This window comes from Dermacentor andersoni, chromosome 6 (genome assembly GCF_023375885.2).
Source record: "Dermacentor andersoni chromosome 6, qqDerAnde1_hic_scaffold, whole genome shotgun sequence".
Lineage (NCBI taxonomy): Eukaryota > Metazoa > Arthropoda > Arachnida > Ixodida > Ixodidae > Dermacentor > Dermacentor andersoni.
Window position 1 is genome coordinate 86,030,319 of NC_092819.1, and position 27,008 is coordinate 86,057,326.

At 45.0% G+C, this 27,008-nt stretch overlaps 1 protein-coding gene across 4 annotated transcripts; it reads left to right on the top strand.

Annotated features, from left to right (window-relative positions):
* Positions 1–1,842: 1,842 nt before the first annotated feature.
* Positions 1,843–24,446, top strand: LOC126522524 (uncharacterized). Of its 4 annotated transcripts, none has more exons than XM_072288794.1 (9): positions 1,843–1,945; positions 5,868–5,981; positions 11,300–11,352; positions 15,115–15,180; positions 17,024–17,056; positions 18,509–18,622; positions 21,564–21,605; positions 22,975–23,063; positions 24,299–24,446. In XM_072288794.1, the coding sequence occupies exons 2-8, from the start codon at positions 5,900–5,902 to the stop codon at positions 23,008–23,010; spliced, it is 426 nt and encodes a 141-aa protein (XP_072144895.1). In that variant the 5' UTR covers positions 1,843–1,945; positions 5,868–5,899; the 3' UTR covers positions 23,011–23,063; positions 24,299–24,446. The 4 variants fall into 4 exon arrangements, with proteins under 4 accessions (XP_072144895.1, XP_072144896.1, XP_072144894.1 ...); XM_072288795.1 differs by lacking the exon at positions 1,843–1,945 and adding an exon at positions 5,647–5,753; XM_072288793.1 differs by lacking the exon at positions 1,843–1,945 and adding an exon at positions 5,649–5,792.
* The last annotated feature ends 2,562 nt before the right edge of the window (positions 24,447–27,008 follow it).

Genomic DNA, 27,008 nt, shown 5'->3' on the forward strand with positions numbered 1-27,008 from the left:
ACTAGAGGTGATGGCCAAGGCAATGACGTCTCCTCCGCTTCGAGGGCGCTGGCAGTGCGGACCGTCATCGACAACGCTGGCCGTCATGGCTGCTTTTTTGGGGTACTGCGCGGTATCTGTGTATAGTGTGGCAGGAAGACTGCCATATATTATCTGGAGGGTCATTGCGCGAGCTTGGCGACGACCGGCATGATGTTCCTGGTGCATGCTTCTGGGAATAGGGGCTACCTTGATGTGCTCCCGGATGTTGGGAGCCAGATAGATTGCTTGTTCGTGGCCTTTGCCGTGTGTGGGGCAGCCTAGGCGCTCTAGGGCTGTTCTTCCTGTTGATGTGAGGGCTAGGCGTTCTCGTTGGCTTGCGAGGTGAGCGTCTATGATTCCTGTTATTGTGGTATGGACTCCTAGGGCTTTGAGCTTGAGTGTGGCTGTTTCCGGTGGTTTGCCGAGCGCTTGCTTGTATGCTTTCCGTAGAAGTATGCCTAATTGACCTTTCTCTTTCGGAGTGAAGGGTAGGTACGGGGCAGCGTAGGCGATGCGGCTGCTGATTATCAGGGCCTGGACGAACTTTTTTATGCCGTCTTCTTTCAGTGCATATAGTTTGGTGTTGATGCGGCTGACCATTCGCATGATTTGGAAGGTGGTTTGCTTGAGACGTTGGATGGTGTATTCACCTCTGCCGCCCTGTTGTATGAGGAGGCCCAGGATGCGGACGCGGTTTACTGTGGGTATTTCGATGCCGTCGAGAGTGAGTGTGATGTGGGGGTATTTCATTGAGTTTTCTTCGTGATTTCTGTCGAACGACTAATAGTTTTGACTTCTCGGGGAAGCATTCGAGACCCCTTGTTTTTGAATATTGCTGCACGACGTCGGTCGTTTGTTGGAGGGCGTCTTATTTCTCTTCTTCGGAACCAATGGTGGTCCGGATAGGGATATGATCGGCGTAGAATGCATGCCTGCGTCCTGGTATTGCGTATAGTCCCGCAAGGTTCATGGCTACTCACTTTGCGTGAATTAGCTGCGATGACACTACCCTTGTTGTCGTTGCCGGTGATTTCAATGTGTATGTGTCGGTACCGAAAAGGGAGCGGTTTACGCGTTCCGTGTTGCAGACATATCGATTGCGATGACACACCGATCCGGCCCAACCGATCACCCAGTAGCGTACGTGTATCGATTTGACATTGTCAATGAATGTGATTGCAGTTGCGAGTGAAATAATGACCATCGATCAAGACAATAAATGAGTTCGTACCTTTGTTCAAAATTATGTGGCACCTCCGTGTCGTGTGCTAAACAGCTTCGCTGATCAATCACCTTCACACTGTGGAATGGCTCATAATTTTTCTGTTCAGTCTTAAGCTTCAGTCTTTCTTGTCTGCTCTGTTTATTTATTTCTTAAGCATTATAGCGCAGGAGAATAACCCAAGTGGAGACAAGTGGCAACGCAGCGATATTTCTGGACACTTATCGCAAGTTTCTCCTGCGGTGAAAAAAATCACGTGAAGGAAACAAGAGAAGGGTCTTCCACGAAATCCTCTTGTCAGAAGGCATCAGCCTGATCGTCCAGAGCCCCTGCAGCAGTGAACTCGTCATGCGAAGCAACCATATACCGCGCATCCGCCGAGCTCCTCTTTTCCGCACGATCGTCGGGATAAGATTGTCCTTGCCTTGCCGGAAAGAGGCGCTCGTTCAACGAAAAACAAATATGCAGGAGAGAAGGAGACCAGTGGTGGCTTGCGACACGAGATCGTCGCCTTGTCGGGCGCGAGCAGCAAGAGCTTCCACAATTTTTTTGCTGGATTTGCTCCCGGAGGCGCGTGCAAAAGAACGAGGAGTCTGCGACACGCTGTGTCTCCCCACTGTGGCCGCCTTATATTCGCAGTCTGCAGGTCACTGCGTTCGAGTGAACATCGGCTTTAATCCTCTCGGTATCCAACTTACACAGGCAAGTATTCGAAGGCAGATCCTACAACCCTGACAGGTGCTTCTTTTTTTAAGTGTGGTGTTTAACATCTCCTAACTGCACAGTTGACTATGAGGGGTGCCGAAAACGGAGAGCTCCGGATTAATTTTGCTAACCTGAACTTCTTTAACGTGCGCTTACTTAAACGAGCGTTTTCTGCATTTCACGCCCATTGAAATACGGCCTCCTCTTCAGGTAATCGAACCCGCAACCTCGTGCCCAGCAGCAGAATGATACAGCTACTGAGGCCCGCAGCATGTATGTCCTCAATAAACTTGCGTAAACTTACTTCATTATGGGCGGAGATGTGTGGTCTAAATTATAAAAATCTGGAGAATCATTCCATGAATGCTACGGCGGACTATAGCGGCGTTCGTTGATTTGTTCATTCTTTTGTTAGAGGTCTTGTCAAAGCAATCGTAGTCCGGCTGTAGGATGGGCATGTGTATCTCCTATATACGGGCGACCATTTCGAGAAACAGCCCACCCATTTGCGGAAGCATTAACCCTATGCCGCAGGCGACGCAGATTAGTGAACGCATTGCCGTTAAAGGTGCGTAGTTGTGTGCGTAAGCATATAATCACGCAAAGACCGCAGTAGAATTTATGCTCGCCCGTTTGTTAAAGGGGCATGACAAAGGAACGTTACATTTCGAGAATGCTAGATTGCATTTTTGGAATTGTAGGTGCTCCAGCTTTAACATAAGTTTAGGGCTCTGTTGCTTAAAAGACTTAAACAACAAAATACGCACGCTAAGGTTGCACTGTCATTTTCGCGTGGTCTTTCAGTGACATTCTTAGGTTTACGAGCATTATTCACTGGAGTTTGTTTAAGTTGTTTAAAACTGAAAGTTGCTGCAGTGAATTAAACAATACACGTGGACGGTACCTTGAAGTTTCGTGAGTTTCTGCTGCTAAGAAAATGAAACCAAATTCGATAAAGCACCTGGAAATATGTGTGGTTACCATGTCATTGCAGGCACGGCAATTTTGGCGCGAGATTCACGGTATATATACAGATACATCTGCAAAAACATTTATATGCTGCTCTAGACTTATTTCGCGCACTTTCGGTGACCCTTTTCCCCCGCCGGTTTACGAAAATGTCACGAGAAGACCACCACACCACATGTCACAGCTGTAATAACAATTTTTAATGAGCACGTTTGTGCACGTCTTACTTTACGACTACGCTGGTGACCCGGACTGACAGCGCGCGCCTTCACAGCTAGGAACATTTATGCACGTCAGAATGGCGTTCACGTAATGATAAAGTTTGAAGGATTTCTCTCTTGTTGTGTCACATTGTAAACTCTTATAGGAAGCGATTACAGTAAACTCTCAGTTGTACGAACGTCAGTTTATCGAATATTTCAGAATAACGAACTTTTAAAACTCCCCGGCAGGTTTCTTTCAGATTCTATGCAAAAATGTTTCACTTAAACGAATTTCGGAACAGTTAATATTTCAGTTTAACGAACTCGCTCAGAGGATAGACTCCGCGATGTGGACAGAGATCTGTCATCAGCTGGAGGTCGATAGCAATACTTCGTTTCAAGACTATGCACAGTGTGACAGTGCACTGATTACCTGTGCTGGACATACGGATCTGGAGATTGTTTCCAGGGTTCATCCTGAAGAAGAAGAAGAGTGCGACGAAGAAGAGGCAACTACCGAGCCAGTTTCAAGCCCTATAATTCTAGCTGAGGTTGTAGGGTACATTGGAAAGCTGAGAGACTTTGTGTCTCAACAGCAAGCTGTGCCAGAAGAAGTGTACAAAAACATTGACTCATTGGGCAGTTTTGTTACTTCCTGTGCTTTAAAAGTACAAGTGCAGAAGATTACAGATTCTCTTTCTAAGTGAGAAAGGCAGCATTTTAACTGTTATGAGCCTTGTACTTGTTGATATGTGCAAATTCTTTTCAGACATTTCTAACACTATGGATGCCATGTCTCTTGCTCCATGAATTGCACTTCAAACTTTTGACTCTGTATGCCATCTCTTATGTTGGTCTAGTGAATATTCAGTTTAGTGAACTTTCAGTTAAGTGAACTATTTCCTTCGGTCCCTTGAAGTTCACTCAAGTGACAGTTCACTGTAGTATAGCTCCGATCACTAGTTGACCTCACCAGAACATTAGATTCGGCGCGTAAGCCATTGTCACCGCTCTAGACTTCCGCTCCCTTTCTGAGGACATACTACTCGTGGCCCCTGTGCCTGACGGGAATGTGTTGCGCGCAGCGAAAAGTGTTAAAGAAGTGTTGCGCGAGACTAGCCAAAGTCAGGGTGCGCGGCTGTGATTCGCGCGTGTGATAGATTGTGAATGGCGTGCCTGAGGGCTTCACGTCTAAACTCGTGTGATTTCTTCGACCTCCACTCTTTGTGTATGCACTGTGCACAGTATTGGCGTCTATACATTTAGTCGCGGTGCCGCGGCCAACTGAGCATTAGCCAATTGTCACTTAGGCAAAGTGCCGTAGCGCCGCGACCAATGATCCTAACGTTCGAAGATTCAACGCTAGAGAAACATTTGAACCTCCCTTGCGTTCCTTTAAAGTATTGGCTTGCAACATTCACCCATACATCACCTGCGTATCCTTCTTCTTGGGATTGGGTTTGCACATCAAGCACACCGTGCGACGAAGCTGCCCTGAAAGTAGGCACTTTATAAATGCCTACCGCCTACGTCGAGCAGGATGTTACGCAAGGGCTGACGCCATGAGATGGGAATGGCGTACGTTTCTTGAACAGGTTTGCCGAAATGATTCGCTGGGAGGGTGCCTCTAATGAGGGCAGGAATATTCGCCAACTCATTTTCCACGAGCACAACATCTTCGTTAGCCGTTTCCGTTGGGAAGTTCGCGGTTCTGTGCAGCGAACTGGTTATATTAAGTGACGAAGGGAAATGAATGCCGACGTGCTGATGGCATCGCATAGAACAATGAGAGACCTAATTGTAGGACGTGGCTGTTCGCTTTCGTCTTCCATTGTTTAGACTGAGCGCACTGTGTCGAGATATTTCTCTGCGGACTCTTCCATCGAACAGCCACTTAAATGACAAAGACGATCTGTAGCCTGTCGTAAGTCGAGGCCGCAATCTTTTCTAAGTTCTGAAGCGGAGCAGCAGAAACACCAGTACGCAAACCCACTAATCGTTGCGATGTTGCTCAATCTCTCTCCATGTGAATACCTACACGAGAGGCCACACGGCCGGCTTTCCGGGAAATTACAGGTGAGAGGCGGGCTCTATACGCCTCCTCCCTCAACCCCCTCGCGCCCGTCAAAGCAAGAACAAATAGAAACACGAAGAGTGGACCTGTCTAGTTTGCATGAGCTACATCATTAAAAATGGCGAGACGCAAGAGGCCGTCAGCAAGCGAGCAGGATACGTGTTGCTGACTGCCTCGTATACAAAAAGAGCACACCGGAGAGCGTGTCTGTAAGCGCCATGCAAACCCGTGTGTGTACAGAGTGGCGCATATCGTGCATAAGCGGCCGGTAATGCGCTTTCGTTCTCGCCCACGTGGCGTGCACTTTCGGAGTTCCGCGGCGCGCCCTCCCAGCTCTACGAGACGGTCACCGCCAAGGCTGCTTAGTTCTTTGTTATGGCGTCCTGTCACGTGGCGTAACACGGCGAAGCGCCTTGTACAAAGAAAGAAAGAAAGAAAGAAAGAAAGAAAGGAAGAAACGCCGAGGAAATGGATATATAAACTACAGCGAGCCAGTCACGCGACTTCTTGTTCTATATACGCGACGTGAAACAGGCGACCGCCTTGTCTTACCCAAGAGGTGCGCTTGGTTAGTCGCAATCTGGAGAGTAGATATTAGGTTGGTGTGTCAACGCAGTAGTGAGTGAAACAAGCAGTGTTGCAGCCAATCGACTGTGTGTTGCCGTTTGCGCAGTTGTTGCGTCGACAGTGCCAAGGTCGTCTGATATGAAGACCGCCGTGGTGTTTGTGCTGGCCGCCTGCCTCGTGGCTGTGGCGATGAGCGCTGGAGGCCGGGCTTCTTCGCGCCGTAAGTAACCTCCTCTTTCATCTCGCTGGCTTGCTCCGTATAAAGCGACCATAAACCAACGTATCACGTGACAATAAGCAGTACTTGGTCTGAATTGGCTGCTGCATTCTGTCATTCTGAGTTTGCTGCTCCAAATGTCTGCTTTAAATGCACAAACCTGCTAAACAGCTTTAATGGCGTCAAGCTACGTTGGTTAACCATACTACAGCACATGCTTTATCTTAATCACTGGAATACGAGCAGGCTTAAGGCATGGTTTCGCGTTAGACAAAGATAGATGAATGCAGCTAGTAGAACACATATGCTCTGTGTACATGCATGGCAGCGTCGTATATCGAACACACAGAATTACTGATTAAGAGAGGATACCACTTCCTTCAACAGGGAGACTTGTTCTTCCGCAACGTGATTATCTGCAAGAACAGCTCATTTATGAAGACACCCCTGTATAACAATTTACAAAACCACTTGAAATGACGATTCATTTTACCACCATCGAATTTCGAAATAATTCATGCAAACATAACGCCCATCTAATGGGATGCAATCATCACTGAATAACAAGTACAGTTGGATTATTCCGACTGGAAAAAAATTTCCTTTATCGGGTACATCGGGTATCAGACAATCTAAGTAAACGGTACCGCTAGGGAGTGGAATTATTGGCGCTGCGCTACAATAAACGCATTTCGTTATTTTGCTGACACTTCTATGCTACAGAGTGAACCAACAGTACCTCGCGTCATCACCACAGATTCCGCCGCATTGCTATACAACGCAATATCACACACCCGTAGGTCTGGACCATCCGAAGAACAATGTTGTCGCAGTGGAACCTACCGAGACAGCGGATAGCAGTTCTACTCAACAAAGCACATATTCATGGGTGGCAAATTGAGAATGCCCCCATCCGTATACAACGACGACAAATAATAATATGCATATCTAGGATATCCACGTATTGAGAATACCGTTATGACTGTCTAGTCGTAACGGTATTAACGCAACCCAGGCACCTCCAACGAGATAGACTTAGCGTGGCCATTTTTATTCGGGAAAAACGAAAGCCCGCGGAGTTTAAAACGTGCCACGTGACAGCGTGCTCTGTGCGGCCGAATGCGCCACGATTACAGCGCTCCCAACTCTGGTTTGTAAAAAACATCGCTCGCTTCGCGCCTTTCGCGCTGCCCACGACAGAGCTTCGCGTTGTGCTTGGTTCCGAGATAAACGCCAGTGAGTTCGGGCGGCAGTTGACATACACCGCGGCTCTCGTTTCTGCGGCGATAATTGCACTCTCACGCTAGCAGAATGCATGCGGAGGAAAAATGACAAGCTCATGAGTTCGAATTTGGGAGCAAGGCCCCAACAAGCAAACACGCATTATAACAAGCTTGATAACGTCGTGTGAATTACGCTGGTTGTCACAAAAGGAAGAATTGTAAAATGACACGGAAGGTTGCTTTTTAGCTTTCTGTCCATTCCTCCTCGGCAGAGAATTTGTAATTTCATATTAGTTACGTGCCTTTTCCAGGTCGTACAAAAGTTTCACACAGATGGCTCTTTTCATGGATAACGGCTGTAGAGATTTATTCACTGTGACATCTCTCGAAATAATGTGTTCAAACAAGTCGCCCTCTCCCATAATGCAGTATTGGCATCTTTTCAGCAAGTCCGATGTATCCTTTTTGATTACGCAAGACGGTATCTCGCTGCAGGCCTCAGTAATCTCTGCGTTTAGCGCTTCCGATGCAAGTGTAAGTTTGCGGTACACTGGGTCTCTCACATGTCCCCACTAGAAGAAGTCAAGAGGTGTCAAGTCCGGTGACCTTGCAGGCCATGCCGCTGGTCCATGCCGCCCGACCCACTGGTGTTTGAAGGCTTCGTCAAGCCAGGCTCGGGCAAGGCTGCTGCTGGGAGCCTGTCGTGCTGATACCAAGTTCACTTGAAAAACTCAAGAGGAAGATCATACCGAAAATGTTCGACTGGGCCTTCCAAGATGTCGTTCACGTACTGCTGAAAAAAATATGGGGCCAATTATTCTTCCGTCAAAGATACCGCACCACACACTGAATGACCATTGGTACTGGTGCCTGGTCTGCGCCACCCAATGCGGGTTCGTATCGCTCCAGTAATGCGCATTATAGATGTTGACTTGAGAATTTCTCGAGAAGGTTGCCTCATCTGTCCAGAGCACTTTGTCAACAAAATCCGGCATTTCGTCACTGTTCACAAGGATCCAATTTGAGAAATCAAGCCGCCATTGAAAGTCTCTTTCTTCCAGCTTTTGATGCAGTTGAAGGTGATACGGATACATTTCAGCCTTCCTAAGAACTCTTGACACTGAAGACTTTGAAATTCCGACCTCACCACTCACGTCACGCACGCTGGAATGAGAGTTCGTACTCATGAAAGCCAAAATGCCTCCTTCAGCCTCTTCACTGATGGTCCCCTTTCTGTGCCGCTTCTTCTTGAAGCTACTTGTTTCTTTCAGCGTCCTGTAACTCCTCATAATTGTGTTCGCGCTAGGTATTCCCCCACATTGCCGATTTCGGTATACGTTGGCAGCTTTCCACTTGTCGCTTCCTGCCGCTCCCAAGGCTAAGATCATGTTCGCCTTCTGCTCGCTTGAGTACGGCATGCTTTAGGCACTGCAAACAAATTCTTCGAAACGGTTGCGCAACACGACAGTAATACATGCATCTAGCCGCTGGCACAGCTTGGAGGAAAAGCGGCGTTGTAACAAATGACGCTCTCTCTCTCGCACAGGTTCCAGATGTATGATGCATGTTTTGTGTGTATTTTTTTCTATTCCGCATCGACTTGACCGCTGGAAAAAAAATGCTCTTCTCGTCACATCGGAATAATCGGCTGATGACGGCGCGTCCTTCGGCGACAGGCGCGAGCGGCTGCTGACGAAGCGCTTTTTCGGAGCGCCGTCGCCAGCCGCTGCCGGTAATGTCAGAGCCGAGCGAAAGTTGAAGCCCTTTCTCGTAAGTGAAGGGAAGGCGCGACGCTGGCGATGTTCTTACAAACCACTCATGAGAGCGCGGTAATCGTGGCGCATTCGGGCGCATCATAGAGCTTCTCACTATATTACCTAGAGGGAAATCTGGCGCTGCTGCGCTGTGGTATGCATGGGAATGCCGGTATATTGCGACTTCGGATTGACATCGTTCTCGGAGAGCCAGGCAACCACCGTTGCGTCTGTCACAATGATTCATATTCCACTAAAACTGCACGTAAAAAGCGGTTTTAGCTTTTTTATTACATAAAAAACATGTTTTCTTTAACTATAAGAACTTGTTATTGCATGTGCAATTATATGATACGTAAAAAGTATCAGCGGGCCGCTAAAGTTGGAGGACAGACGACAAGATTCGCGCTCACTTTGAAACAGTTTGTTGTCTGTTCTTGCTTTTCTTCCCTTCGTCATGCATTGTAGGTGACTTAAGATACAATTTGTGTGAATGGAAACAGTTCATGAAGATTTTACTTTAAGAACGCGTTGTGTAGCCACATCCACGTTTTAGACGAACTTCTTACAACACCAGCCAGCACAAGCCTCGCAGACCCATATACCGTCATTCCCATGACGGCACAGCGCCCCTTAAGAAACTCCCATAAACGGTGGCGCCAGATTTCCCTTTAGGTGTTATAGTGAGAAACTCTATGGGGCACATAGAACGCGCTGTCCCGTGGTGTTTTTTTTTTTTTTTAACTCCGCGGGCTTTCGTTTTTCCCGAATAAAAACGGCCTCGCTAAGTCTATCTCGTTGGAAGTTCCTGGGTTGGGCAATATTTCTGAAGCTCCACAACTTTCCTATTGACGCTTGAACGTTTCAAGCTATACTTAAGAAGTAAATTAATTTGCCTCGGCTAATTGATAAACGCTAACACTATCCATGCGATTTCTGTTCGGAAGAATGCATAGTTCTTTTTCTTTTCAAATTGTTGGTATATATATATATATATATATATATATATATATATATATATATATATATATATATATATATATATATATATATATAAATATATATATATATATATATATATATATATATATATATATATATATATATATACATATATATATATATATATATATATATATATATATATATATATATATATATATATATATATATATATATATATATATATATATATATATATATATATAGGGCACTTAACAAAGACAGCTTCGATGAGCTGAACTCGAATGAAATCAAAAGTTATTTATGCAAAAAGTCAATACCTGCTTTGGGAAGTATTCAGAAGTCTCATAACATGAAAGGGGTCATCGTTTGAGCTAGACGTTACGTGGAGGTAAATAGATATAGTGAGATCGAAACAGAGCGGCGTATTTATCTGTAACAACATAAATAGCGCTATTATGAATAAATAAACCACGCCTTAAGATTGTTCACATGGCGAACATCGTAATAATACAGAATATAATAACAGCAAAATAAAGCAGTACGTAATTGTTAGTGCCGACCGTTTAGGAGTAAAAAAATTAATGAAATAGCTTCTTTTTTAAATGCCACTAAATAATACCATTGCTCCGTACTCAATCGTATGTCATTCCAAAACTCTACAGCCGGGAATGCAGCAGTGTAGTTGCCAAAATTAGTACGTACTAGTGGCAACAAAAATTTTTGTCTTAGGCAAATCTGTAGTCGGGTTACAGTTAAATAAATGTTATTTTTTACAACACCTCTTTTCCTAATGTACCGTTATTAGATACGTATGCAAGGATTCCTGGTTTATATTTCACTATTACTCCCTGATAATTCTCTATGTGTTGCTGAAGTAACATAGGTGGCACTAGTGAATGTTGGATTAATTATTAGGGTGCCCATGGCTTCTTAGTCTTCGAAGTATTCATTGGGCAGTATATGGGATGGATAGGTCATTTGCCTGTCACGTCATGCAGTGAGTAGTATGGCTGCGGATTACCGCATACTGCATGTTAAATAAAGTAGACAAATTGAAATGCGGTCATGCTTTAATCAATGTTTTAGTGCAGTGAGCTATCGTCTGTTTTTTATGACAAAGTATAGAATGTTCATGATGGGAGTCAGTATTAATTCCTGCCAACTGGTAGACGTAAAACATTTAACGAAAATTATTATCGAGGCCTGTGTGTCAAAACTAAGGTGCAGTCAGTCACCCTAAATACTAAATTGGCTTTTCTTTTAACCATTGTCCGTACTGTACACTAAGCTCAGACTCTTCGCTAGTTACTATTTCTTGTCTTTTCGCCGACTCTCATGTGCTGCGCGTGCAATAACAGTTCGTTGCGTACATTCACAGGTGAAGAATTCACCAGATGGAGGGAGTGCATGGCTCAAAAGCTGCCGACTGACGTAAGCATTCTCAACGGATGAGTTTTTGTTTCGAGCGAACTTGCAGAGAGAATAACGGTCTTTGGCTCCCGGGCAAGCCTCCCTTTATAGATTTAAAGCGGTCACTCGAAGTGGAGACTTATTGTGTTGAAAGTACCAGCTGTGCTGCTAAATCCAAACCTTGTGCCTTGAGAGGGAAAGAAGTGAGAAGATATGAAAGGCAGAAAGAAAAAAACAACAACAAACTAAGTTAAATATTATTATTATTTTTAAAAACGACAAATCACGGCCAGAAACCGTATTTCTTAAGGGCCAATTTCTATTTCCCTTTAATTTCCTCTTCGCTTGTTGGCTCGAATAATGGCGAGCCGCTATTACGGTCAGCCACTCAGCGCTTCCGATAAGAAGAACAAAACTGTGGTGCATGTCTCCAAAGTACGGTCCGTGATATGCAAGCGTCAGAGGGGTTCCCCATCTACTGAGTGGCGTCAGAAAAGAGGCGTCATACTGGATAGAAATGCTGAAACAAGCTTGATTAGTACTTCCTGAATACAATGTGTCAGGTTTAGCTTGAGCCGGAACAGAAAGCCCAAACAGAATGCCAAAGTAGCTCAAATATTTAAAAAACGGCCAGCGATGCTACATCGAAATTTTCGCTGCACCAGCTTTCCGTGACGCCTTCTTTCCTCATCCCTAATCCACATTTCCAAACTTCTGCAGGGTAGCCAACCCGACAGCCGTATAGTTAATCTCTCTGATTTCTAACGTGTTTTTTTTTTCTTTCTTTTCTCTCTTCCTCTTGACAACGCTCTCTCCGAGCTTGTTTATTGTATATCAAAAGCAAACGAAACGGGTCATACTCTACACGGATGTACGCCGGAACTCAATGCGCAAACCTTTGAGAGCTTCTGCTGCAATATATATATATATATATATATATATATATATATATATATATATATATATATATATGGTAAATTGAACCAGTTACGAATTCCTCAAAGAGCTGTAACGTAACAGGCCTTTTAAAAGTGCCGCGTGAGCAAGCTGTTCTCTCTTCTAATAGCCGCACCTATGCGAAAAGACATTTCACTGTATAAAGCTGTAAAAAAATTTAATTATCGGGATTTCGCGCGCCAACATCACGATTTCATTATGCGGATGATAGTTTTGACCACCTGGGTTTCTTTACCGTGCACGGTATGCGCGGACTTTTTTTTTTTTTTTTTGCATTCTGGCCCCGTTGGACTGAGGCCGCCGCGGTCGGAATGAAATCCGCTATCTCGTGCCCAGCGGCGCAACGTAAGCGATTAGGCTTAGCCACTGGGCTAAGCTTAAGCGAGTCAGGGACGACTCTGTCCTTCGTCATGAGACACTTAGCCAAAACACGCGACGTCATACCCGGGCTGGGGTACGCGTTATATGCAGACGATATTACCCTATGGGCAACCAGCGGCTCGTTGGGACAAAAAGAAGAAATCCTGCAAGAAGCAGCCACCGTTTTTGAAACCTTCGCTCGCAGCCGCGGAATCAGCTGCGCTCTCGATAACTCAGAATTTATCAGGATCCGAGGTCGAGGCCGTCAAATTCACGAGCCGGTCAACCTCTTTCTAGGAGACAGCCAGATAAGAGAGGTCCAAAAATGCGATTCCTCGGACTGTGGCTGCAAAGCAACAAAGGAGTAGACCACACCATTAAAACCCTTAGGACTACGGTGAAACAGATCTCCCGTATGATTCGTTGGGTAACTTATCACTGAAAAGGTTTCAAGAAAACAGAGACGATCCGGCTAGTTCAGGCTTTTGTGCTAAGTCGTCTCACATATAGCCTCCCTTTCCAGGACCCCACGAAAACAGAACTAAAGGCCCTAGATGCGTTGATCAGAACGTCGTACAACGCGACTCTCGGCCTACCACAGGAAACCCCTGCTGAACGCCTGCTGGCCCTCGGGATTCACAATAACTACGAGGAGCTACGGGCAGCGACGCTCATATCTCAACTGGAGAGGCTTAGCTTAACCTCCTCTGGCAGAAAATTGCTTTGCCGCGTAGGTTACCCTACTCGTCCACAGTATGCAGGAGAACTCGAATCTCTGCCCAAAGTCATTCGTGAAAGCATCATAGTAGCCCCAATCCCTAAGAACATGAGTCCGAAATACCACCGGGATCGTAGAAGTGCTTGAGCTCGATAGTTAAAGGGACACTAAAACGAAACAATAAATCAGTTTACACTAATGAATGAATGAAAAATTGTTTGAGAACCCTGCAGGCATTCATTTCAAAATAATAGTTTGATTATTAGATGAGAAAATGAAGGCCCAAGTATCAGTACTTGAATTTCGCGCCGAAACCCCAGCGCCGCTACGTCAGCGTGACGTCAGGGATTCCAAAGTATGTTTTCGCATTTGGGCCGCGTTAGCTGAGTAAAGGTTCCCGAAACTTGCCACGTTTAATATTTGGTTCTTTTAGAACACAATGTAACCAATCTGTACCGCTATATATAGTTAGTAGGCCCTAAAGGATGCCATCAAAATGCAAGACGTCACAGCCCCCAGGTGCGGGGAACTTAAGTAGGCGTCGCCACCCGTATTTCGTTCTTGCGCTTTTTCTGGCTTACGAAACTTCTTATCGTTGTAAGAGTGGTGTTTTTGGTGTTATAGAACGGTAATTTACTGATGCAGAAGAAATCATTTTTCACTTTAGTGTCCCTTTAATGCAGCAATTCGGCGGAAACCCGGACACAGTCTATACAGATGTCGCTCGATGTGGTGCTTACAAGTACGCCCTCGCAGTAGTAAGAGCGGCCGCAGGTCAAGGGCTTGTGACTTGCGCCACGGCTAGAGTGGCGCCTGCGAATACCGCAGAAGCTTCAGCCATCGCACTAGCTATTAAAACTAAGGACGCTCTGGGACAATCGTCTATAACTCTTACAGATTCCCAAGTCGCATGTAGACTCTTCCTCACCAGGAGGCTACCACACAGCACCACTCACCTATTAGAATCCAACCTAACGCAGAAACACATGATCATCTGGTGCCCGGGTCACGCAAGACTCGAGGGCAATGAGAGAGCGGACGGCGCAGCTCGTGCTTTTGTCAACCGAATGGCCGACCACTCTGACGAAAACCCCTTCTTACCACGAGACATCCTTGAGCACCAACGGCGCGAGCGAAGAAAGCACACTCCACCACACCCTGATCTATCCAGGCGGGACTCTTATGACTGGCGCCGAAAAGAGACGCACACATTACCAAACCATTATTTGAAACATGCCATTCACCCAACGCTGTACAGCGTTCGCTGTCCTTGGTGCGAAGGCCGGCCTACTCTCGCCCACATTACGTGGGATTGCCAGAAAACGCCACCCAAAATTAGTACACCAAAAATAGCCGGCAAACTTTCCGTAAGGGAGCAGTGGGAGACTTGGCTCGCCAGCGAGGATCGGGAGACGCGACTAGCGCTCCTCGACCAGGCACGGCGGACCGCTCAAGCCAGTGGGGCCCTGGACAGGCTCCACCCACTCGCTTTCTGCACTTTTCCTTTTTTTTTTAATAAACGTTTTGACATATATATATATATATATATATATATATATATATATATATATATATATTCGTGAGTCGCTAAAGTAAATGGAATTACTTGTGGCTGTCGCGAGCAGTATGTGATCGACGTTTAAGATGCCATAACGACACCAATAAATATGGAAGATTGATGTTTAAAATGTGATCGAGCTTATAGCGCTACTCTTGACGCTGGTCTGCTTTCTTTTTTCTTTCCTCAGAAAGCACAGGAGTACGAAAACTGCCGCAACCACTCCCGTGGCACTGAGATGCGCAAGTTCAGACAGGTGAGAAATGCTCTTTCCCCGCCGGCGTCTACATCTTCCTATTAAAGATGTTGCACCATATATACAAAAGTGAAACTGGCAGTGTAAAATATCGTTATTTCAAATCACTTCGGTATGTTTCAGAAAGAAAAGTCAATGCCAACAAAAAAAATAGAGAGACATTACGTTGTGCTGATGTCGCCATAATAATTTTAAACACTCGCTTTCTTCCTTGATTTCGTTCTTTCTTTCTTTTTTTCTCTTTTTTTCTTGTGCAATTGAAGATTGGAATAAGCTGCAAAGTGCTCCGATTCATTCGCAGAATATTTTAAGTGTTGTCAAAATGCGTTCTACTCAATTATTGACATGTCCCAATTGTATAAAATTTGTCGCTTGTAGTACACAAACTGTATGCAACTAACGTTTCTTTTTTATGAGTGCTTGTTTGTGACTGCTGATTGTTTATGTCATGTTTATACGTCTTCGTAGTGCGACTTCAACAATATGCCTATTCTAGGTTTAACTAAATCTCCCTAATAACATTTTATGGGCGATGTATAGGTAGGTATAGTAAGTAAAATAACTTAACTAATTAATAATATTAACTCTGCTCTTCTCCAACGTTGGTCGTTTGAATATTGGAATAACTTTAATTGCTACCAAACAATGCCTTACGCCCATGCAAACTAAGCAAGCGCACCTTCAATGCTGAGCTATAAAACAATACACATCCATTAAAAAACAAACAAGCGAGCGGAACAGAACTTGCAAGTTACGATAGGCGACTTAACAAGCTATAGCAAATATAGCTTACCCAACTTACAGTGCAGGGAAGACCAACTACTTTGCCACGTGCGTTCTGCGCTGGTTTTTTCTGACGATGTCCCATCTTTTCGGGCAGCTCTTAAGTGATCCCGTAGTGCCACTAAAAAAAAAAACACTCCGCTTACAAGCAACTAGTTAACGCTCTTGATCCCAGCCACGGAGGCGGCATTTCGATGGGGGCGAAATGTGAAAACGCCTGTGTACCGTGCATGGAGTGCACTTAAAAAAAAAAAGCCAAATGATCATAATTAGTCCGAAGTCCCCCTACGGCGCGTGTCATAATCATATCCTGCTACTGGCATGTAAAACACCAGAATTTAGTTTTAATTTAACGCTCTTGATAATAAGCGAAGGGGCCTTCCACCTGCCACCTTGGAAGCTTATGAAATTCGTATTGACACAATGTTTTCTAGCGCTCGTCTTTCCTTTCGCCTGTCAATGTTCCCTTTTTCTTTTTTTTTTAGCCTTCTTGCGCTATAGAGCATCATGTTAAGTAAACACTAACTCTCCCAAGAAGTTATCCTTAAAAAGGAAACCCTGCTTCTAAGTCACGTTTAATTTTAATATCAGGCAACAGCTGAATTGCTCTCATTATATAGGCTATGACTAACACATCCCAATGAAATTTTTTTCATTTAAAAAGCAGCTAAATTCTCTTCTATTGTTCATGGTCGTATGATCTTTATGAAAAGCTTCAAAGATTTGTCAATTCTCACGTAACTTGCAGACCGCCAACAAAATTGACATTTCAGGCTATAACTTCGCAATTTCGCAATACAAATGAGCAGGGTAATTATTTCAACTGTCAGAAAACAAAGTTCACTTATCACACATGCTTTTAAACCACACTTCCGCTTGACTCTGTTTACCAGTATGCATTAGAGAGCCTCATTTTGCACCAGCAGCCTTAGGGACTTAATGTTTCCAACTGTGGTAACAGCATTATTTTCCTTCCTTTTGTGGTATTGGCACTGTATATTTCGTCTTTATGTTTAATAGTGCATTGTGGTATCTGACAGTTTGCTGCTGTTTTTTGCAGGGTCTGGAGTGCGTTCTGAAAAGCTACAACCTCGTAAGTTGACCCCATGGTAGATATTTACACTTCTTTATTATTCATATCGAAAATATGTGTAATGAATGATGTATTCTTATTCTTCATTTAATGTTGTTGTGAGCAGTCAGGAAGCCTCTTAATGGACATAATATACCTGCTCTACACGAAATATTTGTATCATGATTTCTGTTCCCGGTGACCAGTTCACTTTTCTCTTTCTTTTCATCTCTATCATACCTCTATCAAAAATTTGTATGAAAGCTTTCTACAATCATTTATTTGTGTAAACTGATCATGGATTTTGCGTCTTTCTGTATTTATTTTTATCTTCATATTTATTTTGGTTAGCAGCGTTATATGCAAAGCGCGCGCTTTCGGTCAACCGCTACGATGCTGCCCTGTGTACGAAGTGGCCAGGTTCTTCTCAAGCTGCAACCTACAGCTTTTCTCCCTGGTCATCCTCGCAACTTTGTTGCAGAATAAATTCAATTGAATTCAATTCAGTCTATCATAATGCGACAACATCTACGAATTAAAAGTTTGTTGTAGAAGACGGTATCATATTCGCGCATGTACTCTCTGCAGCGAAAGCGTAATGGCATGGAGGAAAAGCGTAAAAGTCGCCTCCGGTAGATACTCAGCACGTTTACGCCTAGAGCTTTTCTCCTTGCTATAAGAACATTTTGAGTCAATGAAGCCATAACCAAAGCTCACAGTCGCCCAGATTATTCTAACTTGATTTCGCCTTTCCACGCAATCGAAACAGAAAAAACGTGAGTACTACAAAGGAAAGCAGGCTATGCAGAAACTGGATCCACAACGCTTACCCATCGCTTCAGATATTCCCTACCAATTCTGCTTCATTTGTGGCCGGCCATCGCCAACTTTGATGTATTTACTCATATCAGCAGTGTGTGAAAAAGAGCCTTATGAGTGCTCCTAGCAATGGCGGCGGATAAGAAGCGCAAATTTAAATGGCTAGTCTTAAGCGTCGCCGCCAAGCGACTAACAGAAACGTGCATCGGTGCCAAACCTGTGGCACTAAGGCTGCCAAATCTTTCGGTGCTGGATATTATCGAATGCTATGGTGCTGAGCGGCAGAGCCAGAAAGCGTATGCCGTTTAATGACAGATCTCCCGTATCCTCCTACGCGGACACCAAGGTGAGTGACGCCCGCGAATGCACTTACACTTTGGTGCAGTGGTACTAAACTCAGTGCCCAAACCTCTAATTGCTCGAGTGAAACTGTGCTTCATTTATTGTGGCCCACGACATCTCAGGCCACAGCGAGTATCTCAAGTGTAATGGTGAGGCTGCGGCCACCATAGAAGCGCTAAAATTCTCGGCGCGACAAAATGTGTAACTCGGCAACAGTACGCTAGCAAGCCGCTTTGAATTTGTTATATGTTGGAAGCACCATGAATAACCGTATGTCTGTTGCTCTATTGTGCGCGTAATCCGTGCTTCCAGGTTCAAAGGAACGATGTCGACTTGAACCGTATGAGGGAGCTGGCTCAGAATGTCACAAAGCCGGAACTGAGGGCTGCTTTTCAAGAGTGCCCCCAGGATGAACACAACAGCAAAGTGAGTCACGATTACTTCCTACTGGTTTCCGTGTGCAGCCTAACTAGTCTCGACATGGCTACTCTATTCAAATGCCCATAAACGCCAAGCAGACGAGGCGGGGCAGGTGAATTCTTAGAGGGGCATTCACCCCTGCTGTCGGCTAAGGAGGCTACAAGAATCTACATAAGAAGTTTATAGATAATACGACGCCCCACTGTCGCATTCATGTAAACGCGGGTTATTAAGGTAACAGCGCCAATGCTTTCATTGCATCAATGCGCCGATTCGGGGAGCACGGACCGACTTGATGGCGAACAGCCGCGGAGCAGACGACGCGCCACTGATGCAAACATCACGAAGGGCTTTCGTTGTTTTCTATTGGCTAACGAGTGTTGCAGCTTCCTCAGTGCCATAGAGATTGAAATCTCCTTGTTCAGTTCTAGCTGCAAGGAAATACTGAAATAGAGTAGAAGTCCTTTTTACAGTCAAACGCACAACGCCTCGCTGTTGTCTCTGGAGATATTATAACTCACTGCACGAGCGCCGCGCATGCACTGTTGATACCACATCATGGCGGCGACAACGGCGACGACGGAAACGCGCCTAGCATGTCCGCATAATTTTATAGAAGGAACAATAAATAATGTCAACACGAGCGCCGACATCGAACCTATACATTACCGCCGTGCGCCGGAATATTCCTTTATTGTCAGCGTTGTGATTTTCTTTTCTGTGTCCCCCCTAAGTTTGCATTAAGTTATATTCAGTATATATAACTTCAAGCTGTTATACGTGGTATATTTTAGTCTCAAGCAGTATGTAACGAAGTATATGTAATTAATTACTTGTAATAAGTTACGCTTTTGTGTGTGTGTATGTGTGATCTTGTAACTTAACGATTACTGTGTCTATACTGTGGTATAAAGTTTGTAAACAGGGATAAGGTGCCTCAGAAAGGCTGGCCAACGTTTCGATAGGAGGACCTATCTTCTAATGCTCACTGTAATTCGATTAATTTTTTCACTAACTAATTACATCAAACCAGCAACATTTCTCAGCTTTGAGCACATAAACTTGTTTGCCTCGCACTACAGTGTTCTAAGGCATGAAAGCACGTGCGAGGGTTACTTCCTTCCCACAATCAGCATCCTGCAGCGACGCCTGGATCATCTGAACGTGGCGGGCTTGCAGATTAGCAAAACACTCTTGGGAGTCCGACATTTAAGCTTTCCTCCTATAATAAATTTCTGTCTCTCTCTACCTATTCAGAAAGTGATTTTAAACGACCTTCACAGGGCCGGTAAGAGCTATTGTTCAATTCATCTTCGCTTATAGTGTAGCATACGGCTTATCCGGTATAGAGAGCAGTTTCCGGCCGTTAAACTCTTATGTTTTTGTGATATATCCGTGATTCATAAACACTTATTCTTGCGATTGCAACACACCAACAGTACTTTTGGGACTGAACAATGTGCAGCTTTATATGAAATTACATTGCAGATTTGACCACCTTTAAGGAACGTGAACCTTTGCTGGCGTCCGTTACAATTAGTCGTTTAAGTCTGAATGGCTAGCGAGTGAAGTGTGCCGGGTGGACGTCCATCTGATGTTCACCGACAAATTGAAACGGCGCTCCTATGGCTCAATAGCGATGACCACTACCGGCGCTGATGCCAGGGAGTCACCTATAATATGTGGACAATTTTTCAGCTTTTCACAGGCCCTATCGGGAACGCCTTCCCCTAGCCGCAGCAACAACGAAGCGCTGAGTTTCATAGAGGAGGACTCAGACCGCGAGCATCGCGGCATTGAGTAACCTCAACCTTCAGTTACTTTCGTGCGGCTCTAGTTGGTAACTGTATTAATTAAAATTTTTGAAGGAAGTAATTTTAATTGTAATCAGTTAGTTTTTTCTGTAACGTGCAGAAGTCTGGTCTCGAGCCAGGTTTGGTCTCCTTGGTTTCTTTCTTCAGACAATGTTGTTTTTCTGGTATCTAATTCCCTAACACAGAATGAGGAGCTGACGCGGAGACGGTGGGAGTGGTGGTACTGAAGTTTCTCTCTCATTTTTTACATGGATTGCTTCTCGTCCTCTTTGTCAATTTTTGCCTACAAAAACAAATTGTAAAACATATACATGTTGTATATGTAACCGCATCTATAGCGTGGCTTGTTTTTATTGGACGTACTTCAATCTAATGTTGCCCACTTAATTTTTTTAGGTCTCCCAAACATAACAAAATTAAAGGTATAATTACGTTATGCAGGACGCATACAGAGTGTATGTGCAAAGTAACGCTGCAAGGAGGTTCGGTCGTACTGCGTGATTACGCCAGTAAGCTGCTGCTCAATTTCTGGAGCAAATCTACCAAGCGCATTGTTCTTTAACGCGACAGCGTTAAGGAGCCCGTGTCGCACAATATCCGGCATCGGCGTCCGGCGTAGGACGTCATCTCGACAAAAAAGAATAACGGACCAACTTCCGAACCACCGCATACCCAACTACTTCTCTACCACCAAAGTTGCCCATACCTTGTATTTCATTCTTTACATTATTCGCCGGAATTTTGAGAATGGCAGCCCATAAGCAAATGTAAAGGAAAAAAACACCGACAGCGCATGTCCTTTATGTTAGCTCTCCTCAGAGTGAAATAGTAAAAGTTCGAACCAATAACAGGAGTTCGACCCACGCAAGAGGCCGCGTTTAAACCACAGAAAGCTCGCCTTCGTGTATAGTGTTCGCCGCCAGCGTTTCCCGGTAAACGTTACGGGTACATAAGCTGCAGTTGCCGGGAAGCATGAAAAGCAGTAAGGGGTCTTCGAACGCTCTAGCGTTCCACTCTTAAAGGCGAGGCTTAAGCGTCCTCCAAATTTTTATAAGTGGAAGCTCCACTCCATTTTCCCATGAACGAACGATTTTTGTTCTTTTCCTCAAATGGCGCTCTCTTTCTCGGTCCAGGTCGCAAAGGCCGTGAAGTGCGTCATCGACCACCTCGAGACGGTGAGTATCACCGCGTTTAGGAATAAGTCATTCCAGCAGGCAAAATAGCAGGAGTGCGAAGATGTTGAGAGGAGTAATGGATGGAGTTCTTGGAATACCTTGCCGGGAACGGGTTAACCGCCTTATTTAACCGCAGTCAAGTCGCAACGTTGAATCAGTGGTCGCGCCCCTAGCGGCTGCTACTGTCCCTAAGCCAAACTTCAGCGGGAGTTTAATGATCACCAATAAAATATTAATGAAAAGTATTGAAGGGCTCTGGTGCTGCCTTGGTTGAAAATGCTGCCATATTTAGAGGCATATAGAGCTTCTACTGCCTCTTCTGATTTTGGACTAAGTGCTTAATTTTTTTATTTTGTCCTCTTATTAGTTTCGCGCATAGCTGTATAACACTTTGCCTCATGCGTAGTATGGCCACGAAATCTTTAAATATATGTTATTCTACGAAAGTATAGCTTTGAAATTGTTGGAAAAAAATTAGAAACAGTTTGTGGCGCATTCCTGGAGCCCACATACTGAACCATGAAGCACGCCTTAGGCAGTGACTGGCCTCGTTTGTGTAGCTGAAGTATACACACAAACTTACCCATTCCAAACTAATGTGTTGTTTTTCGCTATTAATCCAGTAACATTCGATGTTAACCTCTGCTTGGCGAGTTAGTTACTCTCTGTTAATTAGCGGACTAATTGCTTACATGATAAAACGAGTTCAGCTGCAGCTAGTAATGCGTCACTTAAATTGACTCATGTGTTTGCTCTCCTGCATATTATATATATTTTTTGATCTTATCTGAATCACAGGGCGAACATTAATTCTGCGCCTAAACTACAGGCACCAAATTCACAAAGCTTTTCTTTCGCAAGTGTTGTGTTGCCGTTGGCCGACCGCCTTCACGAATAAAAGTTCAGCCTCAGGATCGGCTGGAATTTGATCTTACGAGCAATTGTAGCGTAAGAGCTTTTTGTGAATACGCACACGCCCAAGTTAGTCACTAGTTGCAAGTATGTCCTGCAGTGCGCATACATATGCTTACCCCGTCTTTTCGCCATGTCATTCTTCTGCGGTTAAATGCGACATAATTATCGCAGTATGTTCTGACCCGCCGTGGTTGCTTAGTGGCTATCGTGTTGGGCAGCTAAGCACGAGGTCACGTGATTGAATCCCGGCCACGGCGTTTGCATTTCAATGGAGGCGAAATGCGAAAACACCCGTATACTTAGATTTAGGTGGACGCTAAGGAACCCAAGGTGGTCCAAATTTCCCGAAACCCCCCGCTACGGCGTGTCTCATAATCAAGAAGTGGTTTTGGCACGTCAAACCCGATATTTTGAGTTCGCAGTATGGCACTCTTTATCATACGCTCTTACGCAGTCCTGCCCTGTGCCTGCCGGTGAAGACAGGGAGTAAAGACTGGCATCGTTGTGACGTCAGACTTCCCATTGGATAACCACTGCACATTGGTATGCCTGCCTGTGTCCCATTTTACTTAAATAATCGCTTGCTTGCAAACAAAACATTGACATTAATGTATAGTGATTCCTTGTAAATAGAACTCGCGTAAATAAATCTTAATGATAGTTAGAGCAACGCACTTGATGCCCGCACTGGCTCTTCTTTTTTTATCATTTCTATTAACATCCCTCGGATAACGGAAACAGCTTTCTTCCGAAGGCATTACGACGTGAGCAATTCCTCGACTTATGAGCGCCCAATGTAGTCTCACCATGAAGTTAAAAAAGGGCCATTTCCTCACGGTAAACCGCGATAAAAGAAAACATTCATGACGTCAAGAGAGCTGCCGCACTGCCGATGGTATTCCAAATGCTTTGATATTAATCCCTGGGCGTAAAGGCTTTCAGATGAGGGACAGCAAAATAACCTCAAACATTTGGTAATACTACTTCGGCCCTTTCTTTTATAAATAATGCGTGAGCAAGACCACAGTTTTTTCTACGAACAATATGCTTGCGTTGTAAGTACAATACATATATGCAAGAGAATATTTAAATAAAGTGCTCACTTGGGCGAGTTTGTTTTACGTTCCCGGAAAGCAGACAGCATGAGAAAGAACACACACACACACACGCACGCACACGCACACGCACACGCACGCACGCACACACACACACACACGCACACGCACGCACACGCGCACACACACACACACACACGCGCGCGCGCGCGCGCACACGCACACGCACAAGACAGAGTGTCTCTAGGTCTTCTTGTGCAGTGTTCGTTATATGCTAATTAAGGTATACTTCACAGCACACGGTATCCCAGGTTTAATCCGATCAAAAAAAATTATCACCCTTTTTTAGACTCTGTACGCAGATACCCATCACAGATTGTTGTGATACTTCTTTTGTGCAAAAATGTAATCTCAACGTCTGTCAAGAAACCATTTAACTTCATAAAAATAATAATATCGTTAGTGGATCAATCGCACTGTGTCCAGGTTGTAGTAAACAATTTCGTATCATGTGAACGAATGACGCGTAGACGCGATAATATGTTTTCGAATGGTAAAAAAGAAAGTCTCCCCTAACGGTTATTCTTGGAAAATTAGAGTTCGTGTAATGGGCGCATGTATATTTCGTGTTTGAAATACAATGTTGTTATGTGTGTGTTTGTCTTGTCACAAACGACAACTGTATAAAACATGTTTTGGTAGTTGTTGTCGTTTTTTTTTCAGATCAACAAGTAAACTCGTGTTGTGGGGCTTGCTATTATCTTTAATACCACAAGTGCGAATAGAAGAAGCGCTCTACCGGAAAAGTTATCAAGCCGAACGGACAACACTGCAATTTTTTCTAATGCAAATAAAAAAAATGTTACCTACAGACTGTGCTGGTATTGTCATCATCATGCCTCGAGACGTCAATTCTTTCGATGATACATGCATGCTGACATCGTATGATGACCACATAAAGCCAACAGACATTGAAGCCAAGGAAAGCATCGGGGAAATTAGGTGTAATTGAAATGTATGTGTATAAAATAATGATTAAAAGGGAAATGGAGGTGGTCAAAAAGATAGCTTGTTGCCGGTGGGAGCCAAACCCACACCCTACGCATTACGCGTGCGTTGCACTACCAATTCTGCTACGGCGACGCTAATCAATCCGTTCACTAACTTGGGTACTCGTGTCTACTATATCTAGCCCTAGGAGTGTTAGCCAGCGCCACTCAGAGCCATGCTGGGCGGATTTGGAGCATCCTTTTTTGCCTGATGACGTCACGTAACATGTGATCTCAGGTGAGTAGGCACGTGGCTAATAAACCCTCGCATGCTACCTAATGGCATAAAGGCTGCCAGATTCGAGACCTTCGCTATGAATAAACGCGAGAAGATGGGGAACCGAGGGGCTTAATTCTGTTAATCATGACCACACAAAGCCAACACACAATAAAGCCAAGGGAAACATCGGGGCAATTAACTGTAGTTGAAATGCCGATAATAATGAAGGAAAGGGGAAATGAAAGTGGACGAAAGGATGACTTGTCGCCGGTGGCAGCTGAACCCACGACCTCCGCATTGCGCGTGCTTCGGCTCCAATCGGCGAGACAAAAAAGTTATCTTTTCGTCCACCTTCGTCTACCTTTTCTTCATTATTTTCTACATTTCCATTTCACCTACAGCTAATTTCCCCAATACTTTCTTTGGCTTCATTGTCTGTTGGCTTTGTATGGTCATGAATAACAAAATCGAGCCCGTCGGCTCCCCTTCGTGACATTGTATTATGTGCTCCAGCAGAAAAGTTGAAACGAATCACTAGCCATGATAAAGCGCTCGTGCTTGCACCGACCTCTTATAGACAAAGCAGTCTGTGGAGCGTCAAAGTCACAAGCCAAAGCTTAAGTTTCTATGCTACAAGCCAACCGTGCCTACGGTAGTATTTTCTCGTGTACGATAATTTCGAACGCATTTCCGCCGACCACCACTGTCACGCTTTATCATGGTGCCTATGTGCGCAGAAAATTCATGCTACTGTGAGGACAAAAATTGCGTACGTTATTCATAACCCACAGTAATAAGAGCCGCAGCCCCGAATACCCCGCAAGTTAAGCAGCTCTGGGCTAAGTAACGACACCTACTACCCATAAAGTGCACTCGACCCTTTGCGTTGCTATCGTCGAAGTCGCTATAGTAAGCGTTGTCACTGTTTGCAGCCAAACTATTGCACGCTATGCATGCCGATATGCACTTCTGCGTCGCCAGCACCCAGCAACAATTATCCAGCGCTTTCCGATGTTCACCCTAAAGGTCAGTTCTGCTTTCCACCGCCAATTTTATATATTCTAATCTCGGCGCCGAGCAAACAGTCGCGCACACCCGCCAAAATGAACTCATTGCGATTCAGTACGACGAGCGCTTATGACAGTGACAACCACGACCTCCCCCCGCTGTCTGCTGCAAACGCATTTACCTACGTCTACTGCGGGAGCGTTGCACGTGGTCGTGAAAGAGGCAAACAGCGGCAATCAAGCCGAGTGCGGCGCCAGATTAGAGGGGCGTGACTGACATGGCATGCGAGTCCCGCGAGAATCTCCGCCAATAGATTTCGCTAGCTGCACACTTTCAGTATTTTCTTTCTTCCCAATGGGACAGCGAACCCGCCACGTTACACGACAAGGTACGATATCCTCGACGTCAGGAAACGCGTTCGGAATGGGACACAGCGCCAGAGCAGGTAGCGAGGAGACTGGCAAGCGCGCTAGTTCATTTGCCAGAAACTAATCTTGTATAGTGCAGTAGGGTAAGGGCCATGCAAATATGCCTGGATGCATCTCGCACAGAGTATGCCAGATAACGCTTCGTACGAGATTCGCAGAATGCAGGGTGTCGCGAACGAAACGTCATTTAATCGTCGTAAGGGACAAGTTTGCCACGCTTAACGCGTATGCAAGAGTCGTTTGCGCCCCAGAGACAAACAATAAGGGCATCTTTGACCTACAACAAGACTGCGAGGCAGTGTGTTGTGCAGTTTAATAACGATACGTTGGCGTTAGGTGGTCCGAATACGCATACGAAAACCAAATATCAAGCATAGATGAACGCATGTCTGCGAAGATTTATGCACGAATATTCATGCATAGCGGGGCAAACAGGGCGAGGTGGCACGGATTTGCGCCCATTTCAACCCTGTGTTGTGGCAAGCTTGAAGTTTTACCACCCTTGACAGGTGGTGCTTGGGTGTCGCAATTGCTAGCATATTTTTCAAGGCTTATATAGACCGCCTGTAACTGCCAACTCTCCTCCTCCGCCTTCTCGACTGACACAAGACAGCAGTAATTGCCGATCGAAGGCAAGGTTGACATGGGGAGGGGGGGAAATAAAGGGGAGGAAAGACAGGGAGGTTTGCTAGTGGAAGTACCGGCTGGCTACCCTGTGCTGGTGAAAG